The 21,414-nt window shown below is 46.3% G+C and overlaps 1 protein-coding gene, 1 non-coding gene and 1 pseudogene across 4 annotated transcripts in view; 1 reads left to right on the plus strand and 2 right to left on the minus strand.

Annotated features, from left to right (window-relative positions):
• The window catches only part of DENND10 (DENN domain containing 10), a 106,180-nt gene that overhangs the window by 70,640 nt on the left and 14,126 nt on the right, over positions 1 to 21,414 (plus strand). Inside the window, exons 1-2 of one of the 3 annotated variants that reach the window (XM_049764503.1) lie at positions 15,749 to 15,806; positions 18,643 to 18,839. In XM_049764503.1, coding sequence (XP_049620460.1) covers positions 15,749 to 15,806; positions 18,643 to 18,839 — 255 coding nt within the window. Of the gene's footprint in view, positions 1 to 15,748; positions 15,807 to 18,642; positions 18,840 to 21,414 lie in introns of those variants that run through there. The other 2 variants (XM_049764502.1, XM_049764504.1) reach the window with 2 other exon arrangements.
• On the minus strand, positions 2,227 to 2,349 carry LOC125995215 (uncharacterized; annotated as a pseudogene).
• On the minus strand, positions 8,855 to 8,984 carry LOC125995558 (small nucleolar RNA SNORA22). The gene has a single exon (XR_007491059.1). It is a non-coding gene; the product is annotated as a small nucleolar RNA SNORA22 (small nucleolar RNA).

A 21,414-nucleotide genomic window follows, 5' to 3' on the forward strand; every position in this document is an offset into this window, starting at 1 on the left:
TGAATGGCCTGAAAAAGGAAATGGAAGATTTCTGAACCTGCACTAACTGGCCACAGCCACTCTCACCCTCACCCTCAGTCTCAAGAAAGGACTTGAGGTCAGAGTCTCTTCCAACCCTGAAGAGGAGTGGAACAGGCTACCTCTAGGAAAATCCTGCAGTGGGTGAGAAGACAACAGCCATCCGAGAACCAACTCGTTCTTACATCAGCCTAGCCTAAGTAACTGTGACATGACAAACGTGCTGTGTCCCCACCCTATCCTCAAAAATTCTCTGTGAGTATTGGGAGTGCCCCAAATGGAGATTTCTCCAGTAATATTGTATTTATGCAAAGAAAAGAGCCAAAATTTTTTCAAATATCTGGTAAGGTGCAAGGTGGAGGTGAAAAGAAAAATAATTTTTATAATTAAAGTAAAGTAACCTAGGTGTGAAAGCATTTTTCATTAATTGTACTGGAACAGATCATAAATTATAAATGTAAGCATTAGTCTAACTAAAAATAATTCAGAGCTGTTTGTTAATAATGCTATAATGCTTTGATTTCTGTTGTTTAACTTGTGTTATCATTAATTGTTACACACTAGGTGTAAAAGACCTTAGATACAGAACAAGTGAGAAACCCCCCCGGGAACCTCTTCATAAGTCTTTTTCAGATACTTCTCAGAATCCCGCAGCTCGGGTGGTCAGTGGCCTGGACAGACTATCTGGTGACCTCAAAGGACCCCCCCCAGCATATCCATCTAACTCAACTTCCTGGACCTGGGCAAAATAAAGATCACCTACTGTACCAGATGACAGCATGGGACTGTAAAACCACCAGTCAGGCATACTGGAAGCTCCCTTCCAGTTGGGACTGAATCGTAATCATCAGATTAGTAGTGAATCACACTTTTTGAAGAGCAGCTGGGGAAGGGGTCAGGCAAGAGAAATGCCTTGCATTGCCCTTGAAGTTTTTACTTTGGCCTCCCATTATTGTGTGCTAATTAACTGTGCTCTTAAGGGGGGCCGATCAAATCAGTAATCACCCACCCCCCCTTCAAGAAAGGCTAGACAAAAGGGAACAAAAATCCCGGGTTCAAAACAATTGGTTTCAGTCCTGGTTCAAGTTGTCCCCCTGGCTAACAACTCTAATGTCTGCCATTACAGGCCCACTTGTACTCCTGCTGCTATTACTGACTATAGAACCTTATGATTATTAGGCAGCAATTTAAGGCACTTAATCAAACAACCCAAGATCTCTAGGATTAGAGATCAAACAAAAGAAAAGGGGGGGATGTAAAGGAAGCTTGAAACAGCTGTCAGGCAAGAACAGGAAAGTGGGCTATGCGTGGCCCTCAAAAACACTGGGGTCGGGCCGGGCGGTGGTGCTAAAGGTAAGGTGCCTACCTTGCCTGCGCTAACCTTGGACGGACCGCGGTTCGATCCCCCAGTGTCCCATATGGTCCCCCAAGCCAGGAGCAACTTCTGAGCGCATAGCCAGGAGTAACCCCTGAGCGTTACCGGGTGTGGCCCAAAACCCCCCCCCCCAAAAAAAAAAACAAAAAAAAAACACTGGGGTCGTACAGGCATCCATGACAATTCTGGGAACTTAAGTTTACCCTGAGTTTCCTGACTGCCCTGATCACTCACCCCCCCTTCACAATTGTGGGAAAATGCGAGATGTCATGTACTTCCTAAAGCAAATCAATCTACTGTACCTTTCTATTGTTTAAAATACTATATATAGCTTGTAAGCTCATGGCTCAGGGCTGGCAGTTTCTGGCTTATGCTGGATTCTAGCACAGCCCCTGCATATGCTTGTAAGAAAATAAACCCCCTGCTTTTGCATGAGACTGTGGTCTTGATGTCTTTGAACAGTGCATCATTCTCCAGGACTTAACAACTGCATGCAAGGCAGATGCCCAACCTTGTGCTATCACACTAGGCCCCTGCATTCGGATTTGATATATGTTTGATATGTGATTACCCTCAGAGATTAGATTGAGGATAATGCTTTTCAGTGGAAGCAAGTACTTGAGATACAATTGAATGTCTTGTTGAGGTAACTGATAGGATGCACAAGAGGAACTGTTCTCCTTGTCTTGTAAGAACCAAGATCCCCCACCCTAAGTCCATGATAAGGAATTCTAGACTAAAACAAACCCAAACCTTAGTAAAGTGTACTTTTCCACTCCTGGCTGAGGGCAGAGGGAGTTATTGTTGTTGTTTTGTTGTTGTTGTTGTTTTTAAGCCTACAGTACCCAGTATTCCCAGGCAGTCTCCCATCCAAGTAAGTACTAACCAGGCCCGACCCTGCTTAGCTTCCAAGATCAGATGAGATCGGGCGCATTCAGGGTGGTATGGCCATAGACCAGAGAAAGAGATAACTCAGAAATAAAACCAAGGGCAGAGAGATAGCATGGAGGTGGGGCATTTGCCTTTCATGCAGAAGGTCATTGGTTCAAATCCCCGGCATCCCATATGGTCCCCTGTGCCTGCCAGGGGTGATTGCTGAGCATAGAGCCAGGAGTAACCCCTGAGCACTGCTGGGTGTGACCCAAAAACAAACAACAACAACAACAAAAAAAAAAACACTGAAATTGGTACCCTCCAGGAATAAGGAACTAGAGATTGAGTGAGTTTGGAAAAAGGCTCCCTTAAAAACCAAAAGTTTGAATCAGAATATCCCTTGACAACCAGGATTCGAATCAGAATATTCCTTGATGAACAAGGTTTGAATCAGAGTATCCCTAGACAAACAAGGTTGAGCCAGTGATTAAGACATTTATACAATGAAATGATTATATTGTTAATGTTCTGTTAATGCTTGTAATTTCTATATAAACTACTTGAAGATTTGACTCTGGGTCCCTGCCAAGGCTCCCCTAGTGGGATGAGGCTCAAACTTTGGCAAATAAACTCCCTTTTGCGCCTTACATTACTGGAGGTGGTAGCAGACTCTCAGGGCCAGGTGTCAACTCGAACCCTAATAGTCCTGTAAATTGTTGCTCCTGTAAATTCTTTTTTTGGGTGTGGCACATCTGGCAGCACTCAGGGGTTACTCCTGGGCTCTGCACTTAGAAATTGCTCCTGGCAGGCTTGGAGGACCATATGGTTATCCAGGGAGGTCTGTCCTGGGTCATTGCGTGAAAGGCAAACACCCTACCACTGTCTATCACTCCAGCCCCAATTTCTTAAATTCTTTTTTTTTTTTTTTTGGTTTTTGGGCCACACCCTGGGACGCTCAGGGGTTACTCCTGGCTATGCGCTCAGAAGTTGCTCCTGGCTTCTTGTGGGACCATATGGGACACCGGGGGATCGAACCGCGGTCCATCCTAGGCTAGCGCAGTCAAGGCAGGCACCTTACCTCCAGCGCCACCGCCCGGCCCCAATTTTTTAAATTCTTTTTTTTTTTTTTTTTTTTTTTTTTTGGTTTTTGGGCCACACCCGGTAATGCTCAGGGGTTACTCCTGGCTATGCGCTCAGAAGTTGCTCCTGGCTTGGGGGACCATATGGGACGCCGGGGGATCGAACTGTGGTCCGTCCAAGGCTAGCGCAGGCAAGGCAGGCACCTTACCTCCAGCGCCACCGCCCGGCCCCAATTTTTTAAATTCTTTTTTTTTTTTTTTTTTTTGGTTTTTGGGTCACACCTGGCAGTGCTCAGGGGTTATTCCTGGCTCCAGGCTCAGAAATTGCTCCTGGCAGGCACAGGGGACCATATGGGGCGCCGGGATTCGAACCGATGACCTCCTGCATGAAAGGCAAACGCCTTACCTCCATGCTATCTCTCCGGCCCCAATTTTTTAAATTCTTGATCTATATACCAGATATACCAAGATCTATGAAATGTGGCACAAATGGGGTGATAGTGTTCCAAGAGGCTTCGAAACTGAATCTGAACCTGTACCAGCCCCGAGAGCCTTTACATTTTCTGGAAGAGCTGGAAACATGAGCTATTGCTACAGGAGTAAATGCAGGGCCTTCAGGGCACCAATTCTGACCCCACCCTCACTTTTCCCTGGGGACCAAGTTGGCTGATTAGGAGAAATGCAACACTCTCCCTATAGCTGGTACTTCCTCTACCATGCTCTGGAAGTGTCCAAACCATCTACAGCACAGTGCTGACGGAAGAAAAAACAGGGCCCAAATTTAGTGCTTATAAGATTACAATGCAAATATCGCCTTTTCACGGTGGCACAATAAGTCACTGACTGGCTCAAGGGACCTTATGGTATGCTGGATCTGTCCGGGTCTGCCGCAAGCAAGGAAAACGACCTAGTGCTGTGCTTTCGCTCTAGTCTAGCCCCTTCCTCATTAGTTTTGAGGGCACTTCAGGCTGTATTCAAGGCTTACAACTCCAGGCTTTTCACTCAGGGTCACCCCTGGTGGGCCTTGGGGACCTTAAATGCTGCTGGGATCAAACCTGGGTCACAAGCCAGGAGCAATTTCTGAGCACTTAGCCAGGAGTAACCCCTGAGCATCAAATGAATGTGCCCCCCACCAAAAAAAAAAAAAAAACCCTGGGTCAATTTTATGCAAGACAAGCATCCTGCCCACTGTTTTCTCTCTAGTCCAGATAAATATTTTAAATAATTTTTTTTTTTTTGGTTTTTGGGCCACACCCGGTAACGCTCAGGGGTTACTCCTGGCTATGTGTTCAGAAGTTGCTCCTGGCTTGGGGGACCATATGGGATGCCGGGGGATCGAACTGTGGTCCGTCCAAGGCTAGTGCAGGCAAGGCAGGCACCTTACCTCTTGCGCCACGGCCCGGCCCCAATATTTTAAATCATTTTAAGAAGAAACAAGATTATTGTTCTCTTTTGGTTTTGGGTTGCACCCAGCAGTGCTCAGAGATTACTTCTGGCTCTGAGCTTAGGGCATCCCTCTTTTTTTTTTTTTTTTGGTTTTTGGGCCACACCCTGTGACGCTCAGGGGTTACTCCTGGCTATGCGCTCAGAAGTTGCTCCTGGCTTCTTAGGGGACCATATGGGACGCCGGGGGATCGAACCGCGGTCCGTCCTAGGCTAGCGCAGGCAAGGCAGGCACCTTACCTCCAGCGCCACCGCCCGGCCCCCTGCATCCCTCTTTGAGTGACCATATGGTGCGGGGTCCTGAAGCCCCCCCAGGGGGGACCCGGCCAGCAGGAATTAGCTGGGAAGGCTTCTCAGACAACCGCACTCCTATTTTGCTGAGTAGAAGAGCAACCACACCTGTAAAAAATCTGAGAGAGGTTAATAATAAAGACCTAAGGCAATATCTCACTGCTCAAAGGCAACTTTATTTGACTACAGCTCCTTCTTATATAGTGAAGGAGAAGGGGGCAGTACAAAGATAATGTCAATCACACTTTTGGTGCGAAGGTCCATACAAGGCAAGAATACATATCAGGTTACAAGGAACAAAGAAAGTAAATCATTCTCTAAATAAGGAAGTGGGCAGTGGGCTAGGGGCTGGATGACCTTCAAGTTATGATGAACGTGCTGTTTCCATGGAAATTTCTAGTGTCCTTCTAGCTGCATTCCTAAACTTTTAACAGATATAAGGTGGGGGCAATGTTCTTACAGAAATAATTTTGTACAGACAATGTAACATATACACATAATAACTGCCTTGTTAACTCAGGGATATGGTTAAGGGAGTAAGGCCTCATTTCTGGGAATGGTACTGGGCCGTGTTGCTCTCCTCCGGGCTACAAGATTAATTATCCCCTGCAGCTGCATTTTCCTTTCTCTTTGGCCCAAGAACTTACAGCAAGACTGCATGTAGCCTTTAGGTGAAAGGCTGGATTATGGCAGAAAGAACAGCAAAATGGCCTCAAACAAGTCACAGTCCCCAACATCTCCCCCTTTCTCTTCTAATAAAAGAAGGAAAGTCGTGAACGGGTGGAAGAACCGTGTCTTAGGCTACAAGGTTTGACCAGGTCGGACACGGCCAAAGCCGCATTTAAAAGATGGCTACAGGCGCTGTGGGTGTGCACAGAGATTTGAATTATGCGTTGTAGCCTTTTAGGGCCGTGTCCTAACTGGGGCCTTGCTAATCCCGTCGTAGGTGTCTCCACAGCCGAGAGCACAAGTACCGGAGCGAGCTCCGTTTGTTAGCTATGCGCTCTATCTCCTGGAAACTTAGTGGCTGGAAGGGCGGCTTGGTGACAAAAGCCAAGTTTTCACAGGAGTCACGTTGGGTTAACTGTTGGTAGTGAACTTGAACAGAGGTTTTTGCCGTCTCATCTACCTGGTTTTTAACAAGGGCAGTAAGTTTGCGGAAAGCCCATGGGTCAAAGGAAAGGAGCAGCATGAGGCTAATAAGAGGGCCCAAAATAGTGGACAGTAATGTATGTATCCAAGGAGAAGAGAAAAACCAACCCTGTTACCAACCTTGTTCTTCATCGAAATATTTTTGGAAGTCTTTTATACCGTCACCAATGTGTTGAACGCTATTCCTAACTAATCCAGTTTTGTCTTTGAAAATACAACATTGTTCCTTAAGGGCTACACAGACTCCCCCCTCTTACATAAGGGCAAAATATAGAGCACGACGATTTTGAAGAACTATATTAGCAAGGGAACTAACAGTATCGGTGAGAAATTGTAAGCTATGTTTGATTTCATTAATGTTTCGTTTTACAGCCTGAGTGAGAATGCGAAGATTGGACTGAGTGGAAACAAGGGAGTAAATTTCTATGCCAGCACTAGTAGTGGCGCCAACAGCAAGGAGGACTGCAAGGGTGACAGTTGTAAAGGGCTCGCGACGTCGTTGAAAGATGGAAGGATAAGAGTAGGGGTTGAGGAGAGAAGCTAAGCTAACAGCGTTCATAATCTGGGTCTGTGAGGGCTAGAGCAGAGGCATTTATAAGATTTAAAATAACTTTAGAGGAGGAGGATGGGCCAGAAGGCAGAGTTTGTAGCTCACAACCTGCACAACAGTGAGTTAATGACGCTGAGGCTGAATTTTCCAGAGAAGAAGTTCAGAGTCAGTGGTGTAGATAGGAGGTTCAAACGTTGTGATGCTTTCATAAAACGGCGAAACTGGTGAATTGCAGATTCAACAGTGTTCATAGCTGGTGTTAGAGAGTGCCTGGGCAGAGGCATTGACCATTTGCAGGATGAGGATAAAGGTGGAAACCGGACCAACAGGTTTGATGGTTATTTTAGGCATTAACAAAGCTAAAACATAATAATCATGATAAGCAAGAAACATTTCAGTAACAATATGGGGAGAAAATTTAGTGGAGCAAACAAAATAAGTGGAGTTGGGGGCTTCAATGAAGATGGAAGAGTTGTTAACAATAATGGTTTGATTGCAAATGTCTGATTGTTGAACAGGGGGGCACATATATGGTTTGAGTAAGCAAAGTTCCACGACCGTGACTTGTTTGCAATGGAGGTTGTTGGTGGCAATGGTGGGCATCAAGGCAGCTAGGCAGAGTGCTCAATTCAGCATTGTCAAAGGTGGAGTCAGTTAGAAACAGGTTTGCAGGAATGGCGGCTAGCAGGAGGTTTATAAGAAAACAGCTTGGCAGGAGGCAAAATGGTTACTTCATATAAAAATTAAGAATTTACTTAGTTTTTTGTCTTGGGTTTACAGGCAGAAAACATTAGAAATTTACATTACACTAGTTATTTTTGAATACCACGGGAATGTTATTTGACCTCTGTTAGACTTTGGCATAAAAGAAAATTTATAATTAACAATTGCTAATTAAAAAAAATTTTTTTAAACTGAATATAAAGGATTTTTCTTAAACTTCTAGTTATTATGTTAAAGCTGGATGCTATTTTTTAGCCATAAATACATATTCTATAGGCCTGAACTTACACATAACAGGAAAGCCGGGTGACTGCAAAGTCCAGAAATTCTCCAGGGAAAAGTTATCCCCGATGGCCATTGAGAAATCTGGGGTTTGCCATCTCCCACACCTTCCGCCATGTTCTTAGAAGGACAAAGCTAGCTTAATACATAATTTTTAACACATGATTTTTAGTTGCAACATGCCAGTTTGTGAACTGACCAGACTGAACCAGGTTGAAAAAATTAATTGAAATTTGAAAAATGGATAAGGCTTTAAAAATTGTATTATTATAAAATGTAGAGATAACAAATAAACAGACAAAACAAAACAACACTAAACACAACATTTTACACTTGTGGCCACTTTCATTCATCACAACAGACACATAAACAGACAAAAGGATTGATTTAAGACTTATTTATAAAAAATTGACAAGCGCTTTTAAATATTTAGCTAGCATGTTTGTGAGAAGAAAAAAAAAATTTTTGTAGAAAAACTTTTTTAGTTTTGAGAAGTACTTAATGTAGATGGAGTGGAACTTTGCTGAAAATAAATTTTAAGGTTTAGATTTAACACAAAACATTTTTAAAACAATTTTAATTTGAAGTTTAAAACATTAAGTAAAATGGTTAATGAGCACTGTAGAAGGAGTCTTTACTTGGAAGTATGAAATGATTTGCTGTAAATGAATAGGTTTTCTTTAAATTGGTTTTGCAGTAGAACAGTAAGACAGCTGCAATAAAGTGTTAAAATTTTTATGATTAAACACAATAGCATGAACTATGATTATTAAAGGTATAAAAACTGATTTTAAAAAACAAACAACTGTTTTTACTATGAAGACTTTAAGTGAATAATTTGTAAAAAATATTATATACCAAATTAACTAAATGCTTAGATTATTATAAAATATAGTTAAAGACATCTGATGCATTTACACACCTAGAACTTAAGACTAAAATTATATTTAATACTAGTTAATTTGCTTATAAAGTTTAGTTACTTTTATATATTACTTATAAAATTATATATAATATATTTTTCATTTATATTATTTTTTCACTGCGACACAAATATACAGATTTGTATAATGTGCTGATATTTTGAATGCACTTAAAATAATAGTTCTTTCAATGCAGAAATAAAGAAAAACCATTGCTGTAGCACAAAGTTAAAACTAAGGGTACTATAAAGCACACCTAGGTGTTCACTGTGCATTAAATTAACTATATTGTTTAAAAAGGCTAACTACATTATTTTTGACATAATTTTGTAAATACTTTAAAAATTAAAATAAAACTTTTAATAGAAATATAAGACTTAAATTTAACACTTTTATGTTCGTTTGGATTTTAAAACACAAAGAAGTTTTTCTTTTACCAACATTTTGTTATCTGTAAAGTGACAGAATCATGACCTTGCTCTAAAATTTTCTGAGAGGCATGAAAAAAAAAAGTTTATTGCCCTTATCTTCCTGTTGCTATTTAATGTTTTAATAATTACTTTACACCACTTAATGCACTAAACCTAATAACACATATCTGACAAAGTGTAGGGCTAACAAGGTGAAGCAGAGTCTTTCACTGATAACTCGGGGAGGGGCCAGCACAGTTAACAGCAGGAAGGCTAGAGGCAAATTATTTACAGTCTGCAGGGTGTAATGATATAGAGAAAAAAAAAAGCAATCTTTTAAGATTAATTACTAATTTATTGGAATTAGAGGGAATGGCAACTGAAGAGGGGAGTCTGGGTTGCAAAAGTACCATGGGGATCATGGTTTTATTAATTGATTTGAGAATATGCAAGAGATGCCACTTTTCAGATTTATTTTGAATAACGAAGATTGGGTATTTCAAGGTGAATTGGAAGGCTTAAAGTGGGAGTGGCAGGGCCTGAGCTGGCTGTTTCCCAAGGCTGGCAGGAAAGAGGCTGAAGGAGGCTGAGGGCTGGTTTGAGCAAAATGTACTGAGTAAAAGGTACATTAGGCTCAGAAGTTTTAACAGCAAAGTGTAGATATCGCAAGGTTTTATGGCTTAGCAGATGATACTTTGTAATTATCCTGCTCACTGTGCCCTTAGAATTTTTTGTAGGCACTGCAGCAGTTTCTGTTTTATGGCACTCAGCCTGACTTTTATTAGTTTGTTCCTTTGAATTCTCAAGAGGGGGGGCCTGGCCGTAGAATTCAGTGGGCAGAGGACAGACAACTATAGATTTAGGAGGGGGGGGAAACGCCTGAAGGGCAGAAACCTGTGAATTAAGAGAAGCAGCCTGTTTTTGAAGGCTTAAGATTTGTTTAAGATTTTCAATTTGGCCAAGTAGTTTCATATCTATAGCTTTAAGAGGGGGAGCGGTGAGAGGAGGGAATCTGCCATGGTTAGGGACTGAACGTCTTGGGCATTTAGAATTTTTCCCCTGGGGTGCGGGGGATCAGTGGGAGGCGTTTGAGAAGGTAGCTGCGGAGGCTGCTGAGCAGGCGGGGGGGGGGGGGAAGACTTTTTCCATTAGGGAGAAAGACAGGAAAGGTAGTAGCACTGATTTTTGAGCTAAGAGCATTATCAAGTTTGTTAGAAAGGTGAGACACCATGGATGTAATTGTGGTGAGTTGGGAACTCAAGTCAGAAAGGGGGGGGGGGGAAGAAAGCAGCAACAGTTTGTTGCCGCGTGTGGGGGAGCTGCTGGAATGCTGGCTCTGGGGAGCGACTTCCAGGCATAGAGGGCAGCAAGAGCCATGTTGGCAAGCTGGGACCTGGAAAGTGTGTGCTGTACCTTTAAGGTATGAAAAGAGGCGAGGCCAGCTATAAGAGCTTAGAGATCAGGATTCCTGCCTATCTGCAAGGGCTTTGCAGCGGAAAAAAAAGTTAACTTCCCAAGAGACAAAGAGTTCAGCTATTAGATTCTAAGCAGGAGAGCGTGTAAGGGGCTTGGGGGCCATAGGAGGTTACGGCTTGAAACGGCTCTTTGAGGCTTTTCCAATTAAAGGCTTTGTATTGTTGCAATTGCTGGCTAAGGAGGGGAGGGTGGTGAGGGGAGTAAAGGTTTTGGTGGAACAGGGACGGAGCTGAAGCTAGGGAAGTGAAGGGCTGTTTAGGATTTTGCACAGAGGGTGCAGTGGCAGAAGTAAAGATGAAGGGTCAGAAGAGGAAGGAAACTGAGAGACAGAGTCAGAGCGAGAGGGAGCCCAGGAACACTAGATTTTTGGCAAACATCATGAACAAACATTAAAAAATTACAAATATCTTTTTTGGTAACCTCTATATGTCTGGCTTTCAACTCAGACTGTATATATTTAATGAATTTAAGTTCAGTACTCAACGAAACACCCATGGAAGTGAAGCCAACGGGCGAAGCCCCAAGAGCCAATCAGGGGCGGTGATCAGAACGACTGAAAAAACTGCAGTTTAAATTTTTGATTAAGGCTAACTCGTTTCAACGCTTACCCGGATGGGGTATTCCTGCGATTTATGAAACAGCTCCGGACTCGCCGACCCATAGTCGTTCGGGGTGTGGCGGTGGTCTTCGAGCCCAGCGTTGGGCGCCAAAATGCGGGGTCCTGAAGCCCCCCCAGGGGGGACCCGGCCAGCAGGAATTAGCTGGGAAGGCTTCTCAGACAACCGCACTCCTATTTTGCTGAGTAGAAGAGCAACCACACCTGTAAAAAATCTGAGAGAGGTTAATAATAAAGACCTAAGGCAATATCTCACTGCTCAAAGGCAACTTTATTTGACTACAGCTCCTTCTTATATAGTGAAGGAGAAGGGGGCAGTACAAAGATAATGTCAATCACACTTTTGGTGCGAAGGTCCATACAAGGCAAGAATACATATCAGGTTACAAGGAACAAAGAAAGTAAATCATTCTCTAAATAAGGAAGTGGGCAGTGGGCTAGGGGCTGGATGACCTTCAAGTTATGATGAACGTGCTGTTTCCATGGAAATTTCTAGTGTCCTTCTAGCTGCATTCCTAAACTTTTAACAGATATAAGGTGGGGGCAATGTTCTTACAGAAATAATTTTGTACAGACAATGTAACATATACACATAATAACTGCCTTGTTAACTCAGGGATATGGTTAAGGGAGTAAGGCCTCATTTCTGGGAATGGTACTGGGCCGTGTTGCTCTCCTCCGGGCTACAAGATTAATTATCCCCTGCAGCTGCATTTTCCTTTCTCTTTGGCCCAAGAACTTACAGCAAGACTGCATGTAGCCTTTAGGTGAAAGGCTGGATTATGGCAGAAAGAACAGCAAAATGGCCTCAAACAAGTCACAGTCCCCAACAATATGGGATGTTAAATAACAAATCTGGGTTGGCCACATGCAAGACATGTGCTCTAGCCACTATACTACAGCTCAATCCCCAAGAAGAAACAAAATCAAGGGCCTGAAAGATAGTTCAGTGGGTAAGGCCCTCTACTTGGATTCAATTACTCAACAGCCAATAGGGTTTTCCCAGGATTGTCAGGAATGATTCCTGAGAAGAGATAGGAGTAAGTGCTATATACAGCCAAATAACTTTTCAAATAACTTTGAAAAAAAATTTTTTGGTCACACCCGGCAACACTCAGGGGTTACTCCTGGCTCTATGCTCAGAAATAGCTCTTGGCAGGCTCAGGTCTGCATGAAAGGCAAACTCCCTACCTCCATGCTATCTCTCCCGCTCCATAACTTTGAAATTTTAAAGAAACAAAATGAAACAGGGGCTGGAGATATAGCACAGCAGTAAGGCGTTTGCCTCGCATGTGGCCGACCTGTAACAGACCCGGATTTGATCTTTGGCATCCTATCTGGTTCCCCAAGCTTACCAGGAGTGATTTCTGAGCGCAGAGCCAGGAGTATCTCCAGCGCCGCTGAGTGCGACCCAAAACCAAAAAAAAGAGGAAAAAACCACCCTCAAAACTCATAAAGAACAACTCACAAATAAATCCAAACAGTTTATTGCCCAATGGGAGGGGTATGTGTAATTGTAATCTGAACATGGCTGGAACCCTTAATTGTGGGCACACATCTGAAAGCAGTGTGATACCATGCAATCTCTCATGTTTCTTACCTGCAAACTGGGGATCTTAAAAAGGACTTCTCAAGAGAGGGAATGTGAAGTCTTTTAGGAAAATGATAGTGGGGGTGGAGATATAGCGTGGAGGTAGGGTGTTTGCCTTGCATGCAGAAGGATGGTGGTTCGAATCCGGAATCCCATATGGTCCCCCGAGCCTGCCAGGAGCGATTTCTGAGGATAGAACCAGAAGTAACCCCTGAGCGCTGCCGGGTGTGACCCAAAAACCAAAAATAAATAAATAAATAAATAAATAAATAAATAAATAAATAAATAAATAAAGATAGTGAGGGCCCGGAGCGATAGCACAGCAATAGGGCATTTGCCTTAAACGCACAGATCCTGAATGGACCTGGTTTGATCCCCGATGTCCCATATGGTTCCCTGAGCCAGGAGTGACTTTCTTTCTTTCTTTCTTTTTTTTTTTTTTTTTTTTTTGGTTTTTGGGCCACACCCGGTAACGCTCAGGGGTTACTCCTGGCTATGTGCTCAGAAGTTGCTCCTGGCTTGGGGGACCATATGGGACACCGGGGGATCGAACCGCGGTCCGTCCAAGGCTAGCGCAGGCAAGGCAGGCACACCTTACCTTTAGCGCCACCGCCCGGCCCCTTTTCTTTTTCTTTCTTTCTTTCTTTCTTTCTTTCTTTCTTTCTTTCTTTCTTTCTTTCTTTCTTTCTTTCTTTCTTCCTTCCTTCCTTCCTTCCTTCCTTCCTTCCTTCCTTCCTTCCTTCCTCCTTTCCTTTCCTTTCCTTTCCTTTCCTTTCCTTTCCTTTCCTTCCTTCCTTCCTTCCTTCCTTCCTTCCTTCCTTCCTTCCTTCCTTCCTTCCTTCCTTCCTTCCTTCCTTCCTTCTTTCTTTCTTTCTTTCTTTCAGGGGCCACACCCGGTGATGCTCAGGGTTACTCCTGGCTATGCTCTCAGAAGTCGCTCCTCGCTTGGGACCATATGGGACGCTGGGGGATCGAACTGCGGTAGGTCCTAGGATAGCGCAGGCAAGGCAGGCACCTTACCTCTAGCGCCACCGCGCCGGCCCTGCCAGGAGCGATTTCTGAGCGCATAGCCAGGAGTAACCCCTGAGTGCCACCGGGTGTGGCCCAAAAATTAAAAAAAAATTATAGTGAAATGAGAACTGTACTAGACAGGACAACTGTCTTTATCTAACTACTTAAAGATAAGAGTAGTTTTCCTGCCAGAGAAATAGCACAGCGGTAGGGCATTTGCCTTGCAAGTGGCTGATCCAGGACCGATTGGCTTTTCAATTCAAATTTCAAATCCTGGCACCCCTTATGGTCCCTCGTGCCATGCCTGCCAGGAGCGACTTCTGAGCACAGAGCCAGGAATAACACCTGAGCACTGCCAGGTGTGACCCCAAAACAAACAAAAGAGTAGTTTTCCTTATTTGGTCAGTCCTGAAGCCTTGCCTTTACTTTGCTTAGGTTTGCATATAACAAACAACGTTCTTCTAAAGGCTGGAGCCTTTGCACAGCGAGGAGGGCAGGTGTTTGCCTTGCACGTGGCCTACTGGGGTTCCATCCCCGGCATCCCATATGGTCCCTTGAGCCTGCCAGGAATGATTCCTGAGGGCAGAGCCAGGAGTAACCCCTGAGTGTGACCAGGTTTGGCCCCCTGCATAAAAAAACAGTTCTCATCAGGTCTGGAATGGGGGGTGGGGTGGGGATGACACATTGTTTTGTCTGCTAACCTGGAAAGTAATGTGAGACTTGGGGGAATGAGGACAAACTGTCCTGAAGTCCTCTTGTAATCATCTTTGGCTCATTTTTGCAATGGGTCTATTACAGGATCGTCTTAGTGTGAACTGTACCTTTGAGTGAACATCTCTGCCAGTCTCTCTCTCTTGGCTGACATTTTGCCAGGCTAGCAGAATAATTTATGTGTTTTGTTTCGGACCACATCCAGCGATGCACCGGGTTTACTTCAGGCTTTGCACTCAGGAATTACCCTGGGTGGGACTCGGGGATCATATGGGATTGTAAGGGATCGAACCTGGGGTCCGCCTACCCACTGACTATACTATCAGTCCCGGGCCCGTGGCTGGATGGTTAATGAATGGAAAGCCCGCCTCCTCTTCTTGTGTCAAAGAAGTGTGGAAAGCGAGAAGATGGAAGAAAAGCAGAATCGAAGGAGAGAAGGAAGAACTTCGCAGAGCAGAGACAGAGCGAGCTTCCGGGCTTGAAGAGCGCGGGGAGGGAGGAGCTAAATGGACGTCGGAGCCGGTCGGCGGGCGGGGCCTGTGGGGGCGTGGCCTGTGCAGGACGAGGAAGTATAAGATGTGCCAGTAGAGGGCGGGCTCTTCCGAGGGCAGACCCAATAGAAGATGTGGCCTGAAGTAAAGTGGGCGGGGCCTGCTAGGGCCGGCCCAGTAGAAGCCGGGCGGGGGGGGCTACGGAGGGCGTGGCCTGTGCATTGGACGGCGGGTCTAGCAAATAAAACCTGAGGTGGGCGGGACCTGAGAGGGTGGAAGTAGAAGTGGGGCTCGAGGAGGGCGTGGCCTGCGGATTGAACGGCGGGCCTAGCAAATGAAACCTGGCGTGGGCGGGGCCTTGGAGGGCGGGCCCAATAGAAAGACGAGGCCAGAGGAAGGTGTGGCCTACGGATTGGCTGGCGGGCCCAGGAAATGGGAGCTGTGGCGGGCGGGGCCTTGGAAGACCTGCCCAATAGAAGGCTGGGCCGGAGGAGGGCGTGGTCTGTGAATTGACTGGCGGACCCAGGAAATGGAACCTGTAGTGGGCGGAGCCTCGTAGGGCCGGCCCAGGAGAAGGAGGGGCCGGAGAGAGGGCGTGGCCTGCGGATTGGATGGCGGGTAGGGCCTAGCCAATGGAAGCAGAGGTGGGCGGGTCCTTGGTGGGCGGGTGCAGCGGAGGGCGTGGCCCGCGCCTGAGAGAAGCGGGCGGCGGCGGCGGCGGCAGCGGCGGAAGATGGCTGCGGCGGAGGCGGCGGCGGCCCCTCAGCTGATGCTCGGAGTCGCGCTGATCGGTGAGGACGCCGGCGCCCCGCCCAAGCCGCACTCCCCCTCCGCCGGGGCCCGGGGCCAGCCCCGCTCCCGCGCCCCCCGGCGCCCCCTGCGGCCTCCTGTAGTAGTCTCGGCCTGCGCGGGAGCTGCGGTCCGGCGGCTGCAGAAGATCCCGGAGCCGCGCACATGCCCCGCGGCGGAGCTGCTCCGGCCCCCGCCCGACTGCCGCGGCTGGCGCGGGACGTGGCGGGCGGGCGGGCGGCGGGGCCGGGGTCCCGGGGCGTGGGAGCCGCGCGTGACTGTCCGTCCGGCGCCGGCCGCCGGGTCATGTGATGCGCGCGCTGCCGACCGGACCGTCCCCTCCGCTCCGCCGCCCGCCGGCAGAGGCGTCCCGGGGTCTCGCCTGTCCTAGGGCCCTGTCCTGTCCCTGTCCTGCCCCCGGCGCCCGCACTGTGGACTACTGGGGCGTCCGCGGCCCAGCGAGTATGCGGGACCTTGGGCAGCCCGTGCTCGGATGTCCTCTGCCTAGGCACCGCAGGTCCCGGGCTGGACGAGGTCTGGCTCCTAGCGCTCAGCCTCGGTCATTTGGAAAAGTGTTATTCTCACAGGCCACCTCTGTGTCCCTAAGCTCTGTGCACTGTCGTGTGATCAAAGTAGCAAAGTGTCACCATCATCATTAGTATTATGGTTTTTGGGCCACACGCAGGGCTGTATGGGATGTGGGGGATCGAACCTGTGTTGGTCCTGGGTTGGCCGCATGCAAGGCAAACAAACACCCTACCCACTGTGCTATCACTCCGACCCCTATTATTATTATTATTATTATTATTATTATTATTATTATTATTATTATTATTTGGTTTTTGGGCCGCACCCGGCGGTTCTCAGGGGTTACTCCTGGCTGTCTGCTCAGAAATAGCTCCTGGCAGGCACGGGAACCATATGGGACACTGGGATTCGAATCAACCACCTTTGGTCCTGGATCGGCTGCTTGCAAGGCAAACGCCGCTGTGCTATCTCTCCAGGCCCTTTTATTATTATTATTATTATTATTATTATTATTATTATTATTATTATTATTATTATTATTACCTATTTTTATTTTGGTGCCACACCAGCTGTGCTCAGGGCTTACTCCTGGCTCTGTGCTCAGGAATCACTCATGGTGGGCTTGGGATACTGAGATTGAACCTAGACATCCCCTATGTGCCTTCCTTCCAAACCCAAGCCTTGATTTAAGAAAAATTGGTGGGGCCCGGAGAGATAGCACAGCGGTGTTTGCCTTGCAAGAGCCGATCCAGGACCAAAGGTGGCTGGTTCGAATCCCGGTGTCCCATATGGTCCCCCGTGCTCGCCAGGAGCTATTTCTGAGCAGACAGCCAGGAGTAACCCCTGAGCACCGCCGGGTGTGACCCAAAAACCAACCAAAAAAAAAAAAAAAAAAAAAAAAAAGAAAAATTGGTGTTGTTGTTGGGGTCGGAGTGGATAGCACAGTAGTAGGGCGTTTGCCTTGCATGCAGCCAATCCAGGATCCCTGGTGGTTTGAATTGGGCATCCCATATGGTCCACAAGCCTGCAAGGAGTGATTTCTCAGTGCAGAGCCAGAAGTAAACCTTGATCGCTGCTGGGTGTGGCCCAAAAAAACAACAACAACAACAAAAAATTGTTTTCGGGTTACTTCTGAGCTGTGCTGAAGTATTTTCTGACTGCAAAACCAGCAGTAGCCCCTGAGTTAACTGGGTGTGGCCCAAACACCCAAAAATATACTTGTAGAATATCTTTCCAACCAGACTTTTGTTGTTGTTGTTTTGTTTTGTTTTGTTTTTTGCTTTAGGGTCACACCCGGCAGCGCTCAGGGGTTACTCCTGGCCTTATGCTCCAGGGACCATATGGGTTGCTGGGATTCGAACCACCATCCTTCTGCATGCTATCTCTCCGGCCCTCCAACCAAAATTAAAAAAAAAACAACAGGGCCGGGCGGTGGCGCTAGAGGTAAGGTACCTGCCTTGCCTGCGCTAGCCTTGGATGGACTGCGGTTCGATCCCCCGGTGTCCCATATGGTCCCCCAAGCCATGAGCGACTTCTGAGCGCATAGCCAGGAGTAACCCCTGAGCATTACCGGGTGTGGCCCAAAAACCAAAAAAAAAAAAAAAAAAAAAAAAAAACCACACAGAAAATAAACAATAACTTCTGAGAGAATTTCTGTGGACAGAGACGGATCAGATATGTAGAACCTGGAGGTTTAGCATTGTCTTTTTTTCTTTTCTTTTGTTTTTTGTTTTTGGGTCATACCCGCCAGCTCTCAGGGTTTACTCCTGGCTCTATGCTCAGAAATTGCTCCTGGCAGGCTGAGGGACCATATGGGTTGCTGGGATTTGAATCACTGCATGCAAGGCAAACACCCTACCTCCATGCTGTCTCTCTGGCCCCAGATGCTTAGCATTGTCCTTCATGATATGTTGCAAAGCTTTTTACACAGATAACCTAAAACTTTTATTTTTTTTGTTTTCTTTTTTGGGTCATACCCAGCAGCGTCCAGGGGTTACTCCTGGCTTTGCACTCAGAAATCACTCCTGGCAGGCTCGGGGACCTTCTGGGATGATGGGATGCTGGGATTCAAACCACCGTCGGCAAATGCCTTACTTCCGTGCTATCTCTCCGGCCCCATCACCTAAAACTTGATCCTGAGCACTAGATCCTTGGTCCCGGAGAGGTGGGTGGGAATTTGGTCTCCCCTGCTTCCTATTGCTGTGTGAAGTGGGATGTTAGACCAACTCCCTGCCATGCTTTCGAGTAACCAATTCATTCGCGTCCCTGCTGCTCATTGACGTTCTCTCAATGACCATCTTTCCACTGCAGAAAAGGACACGAACGGGGAAGTTCTGTGGGCCTGGTGTTACCCCTCCACCACAGCCAGCACCAGGGCTCTACTGCTGAGGAAATGCTGCCTGACAGCCGAGAACCAGCTCCTCCACCCCTTTGTCTTTGGGCAGCACCGCAGAATGTGGTTTTATATCACCACAGCTGAAGTGCCAGATTCTTCCGTTTTGAAAAAGGTACATCTGTGGTTGGCCAGGAGCCAGACATACTTCCGGTGGGGTAGGGGAGCTGGCTGCAGGAGTTGGGCATGTGCTGGGTGTATAGCAAGCCTGGTTTTATTCCTGGCACTGAATGGTCCTTTAAACCCAGGCCGGATTCGTGCAAGGCAAGGTACAACTTCCACGCTCCTTCCCGACTCCTCTTTTCTGTAATGTTGAACTTTAGGCTTCAGCATTTACAAAACCTTTTTTGGGGGAGGTTATGCAAGGAATTGAACCCAGGTCTTCACACATGCAAGGCAAGTGTTCTATGTCTGAGCCTTCTTCCTCAGCCCCAACAATATACTTTCTTTGCTATCTGTGCTCAGGGCTTACTCCTGGCTCTGAACTCAGGGATATATACTGGTATGCTTGAGTGTCCATATTTGTGCTGGGGATGGAACCCAGGTCAGGTGTGTAAGGTAATCGACCCACCCATGGTGCTATCTCTCCAGCCCCATTGCACTTTTTGTAGTGCCCATGCAGGCTGGTTACAGTGTTCTGAAGCCCACAACACACTTAGTGTGGTGCCAGGGGACTAAACGGCAAAGCTGCCTGGCTTGCTCTTGGCATAGAGCAGTACTCTTACCACAGTGGTAAGGCATTTGCCTTGCCACATGGCCAACCTAGGTCAAACCTGGGTTCAATTCTCGGTACCCAATATGGTCCCCTGAGCCTGCCAGGAGCAATTTCTGAGTGCAGAGCCAGGAGTAACCCCTGAGTGCCTCCTGGTGTGACGCAATAAACAAAATAGAAAACAAAAACAAAGCCTAGAGCCAGTGGTCCTCAAACTATGGCCCGCGGGCCACATATTGTATTTGTATCTGTTTTGTTTCTTCATTGCAAAATAAGATATATGCAGTGTGCAGAAGAATTCGTTCATAAGTTTTGTTTTTACTATAGTCAGACCCTCCAATGGTCTGAGGGACAGTAACTGGCCCCCTGTTTAAAAAGTTTGAGGACCCCTGCTAGAGCAATGCCAGGCATCATACTTGTGGCTGTAAGCTTGCAAATGCCTGCCATGGAGCCATCTTCCTAGGCTTCTGACAATGTAATTAAATGCTTTATTTCTTTTTTTTTTGGTTTTTGGGTCACACCCAGCAGCACTCAGGGGTCACTCCTGGCTCTACGCTCAGAAATCGCTCCTGGCAGGCTCAGGGGACTATATGGATGCCGGGATTTGAACCACCGACCTTCTGCACGCGAGGCAAATGCCTTACCTCCATGCTATCTCTTCAGCCCCATAAATGCTTTATTTCTTAGAAAGTTTTGAATTGTGTCTCCTGCATGGGAATACTAGATGTGATTATCAGGAATTGCACCTATCATCATAGAGGCTATATTAACATAAATAAGTGAACTTTGTTGGTAAGCTTTTAGGGATTTTTATATTTTATAGCACTCTGTAGAGAATTATTGCAGGAACTGGATGATTTTCACGATAGGAATTTTACTGGAAAGCTTTGAGTTTTTTTTTCCCCATCTTTCATTTTATTTATGAAAATAGTTGCTAAGTGGGAAGCTCTGATACTTACAATCTGAGTTTTATTTTAGTGAGTTTTGGGAACTTTCTGTTTTTTGGGAGGTGGTGTTCGTTTTGGACAACATTCAACAATGTTCAGGAGATCACTTCTGGTAGCGCTCAGGGGACTATATGGAATGCAGAGATCAAACCAGGGCAAGTGCTTTACTACCTCTCTGGCCTCAAGCTTCATGTTTGTTTGTTTGTTTATTTTGGGGGCTACATCCGGCTGTGCTTTTGTATCTGTACTCAGAATTCACTCCAATAGTACTTGAGGAACTATATGTGGACTCAATATAAACTACCATCAGGGACTTAGATTTTATTTTTGTATGTTATACATGGTAATGCTCCGGGGTTACTTCTGACTCAGCTCTGGGTGCTAATATGGTGCTGGGATTTAAACAGAGGCTCCTACAGGCTAATTCAGCCATTTGATATATATTCAATTGGCTTTGAGGACATAAAAATGCACTTGTTTGGGGCAATAGAGCAAGAATACGGCAGTTAGGCCACTTGCCTTGCACGTGGCCAATCTAGGGTCCATCCCCAGCATTCCACATGGTCCCCGAGCATTGCTAGAGTGATTCCTGAATTTAGAGCCAAGAATAATCCCTGAACATGGGCAGGTGTGGCCCCCAAACAAAAACAAACCAAAAAGAAAACAACTTGTTTTTGTTTGGGGGTCAGTGCTCAGGGAATGTTCCCACTGGTGCTCAGAGAACCATATGCAGTGCTGGAGTTAGGGACAGAAACTGGGTTTCCTGTGTGCACAGTAAGTACTCAGCCCATTGAGCTCTCTTTCCTGCTCACAACTCACTTATTTGGGGGGATGGGAGGATGCACCCGGCATGCTCAGGGTTCTGTGCTTATGGTATCCCTCTTGGAGACCTTGGGGGACCATATGGGGTGCCAGGGATCGAAGCTGGGTCAGCAGTGTGCCATGCAAGCATCTTCCTCACTGTGCTATTGCTCCAGCCTTGTTCTTTTCCTTTTAATGTTGCCATGTCTTGTGTACTAGGTTTGTTTACA

The sequence above is a fragment of the Suncus etruscus genome, chromosome 17 (assembly GCF_024139225.1).
Source record: "Suncus etruscus isolate mSunEtr1 chromosome 17, mSunEtr1.pri.cur, whole genome shotgun sequence".
Taxonomy (NCBI): Eukaryota; Metazoa; Chordata; class Mammalia; order Eulipotyphla; family Soricidae; genus Suncus; species Suncus etruscus.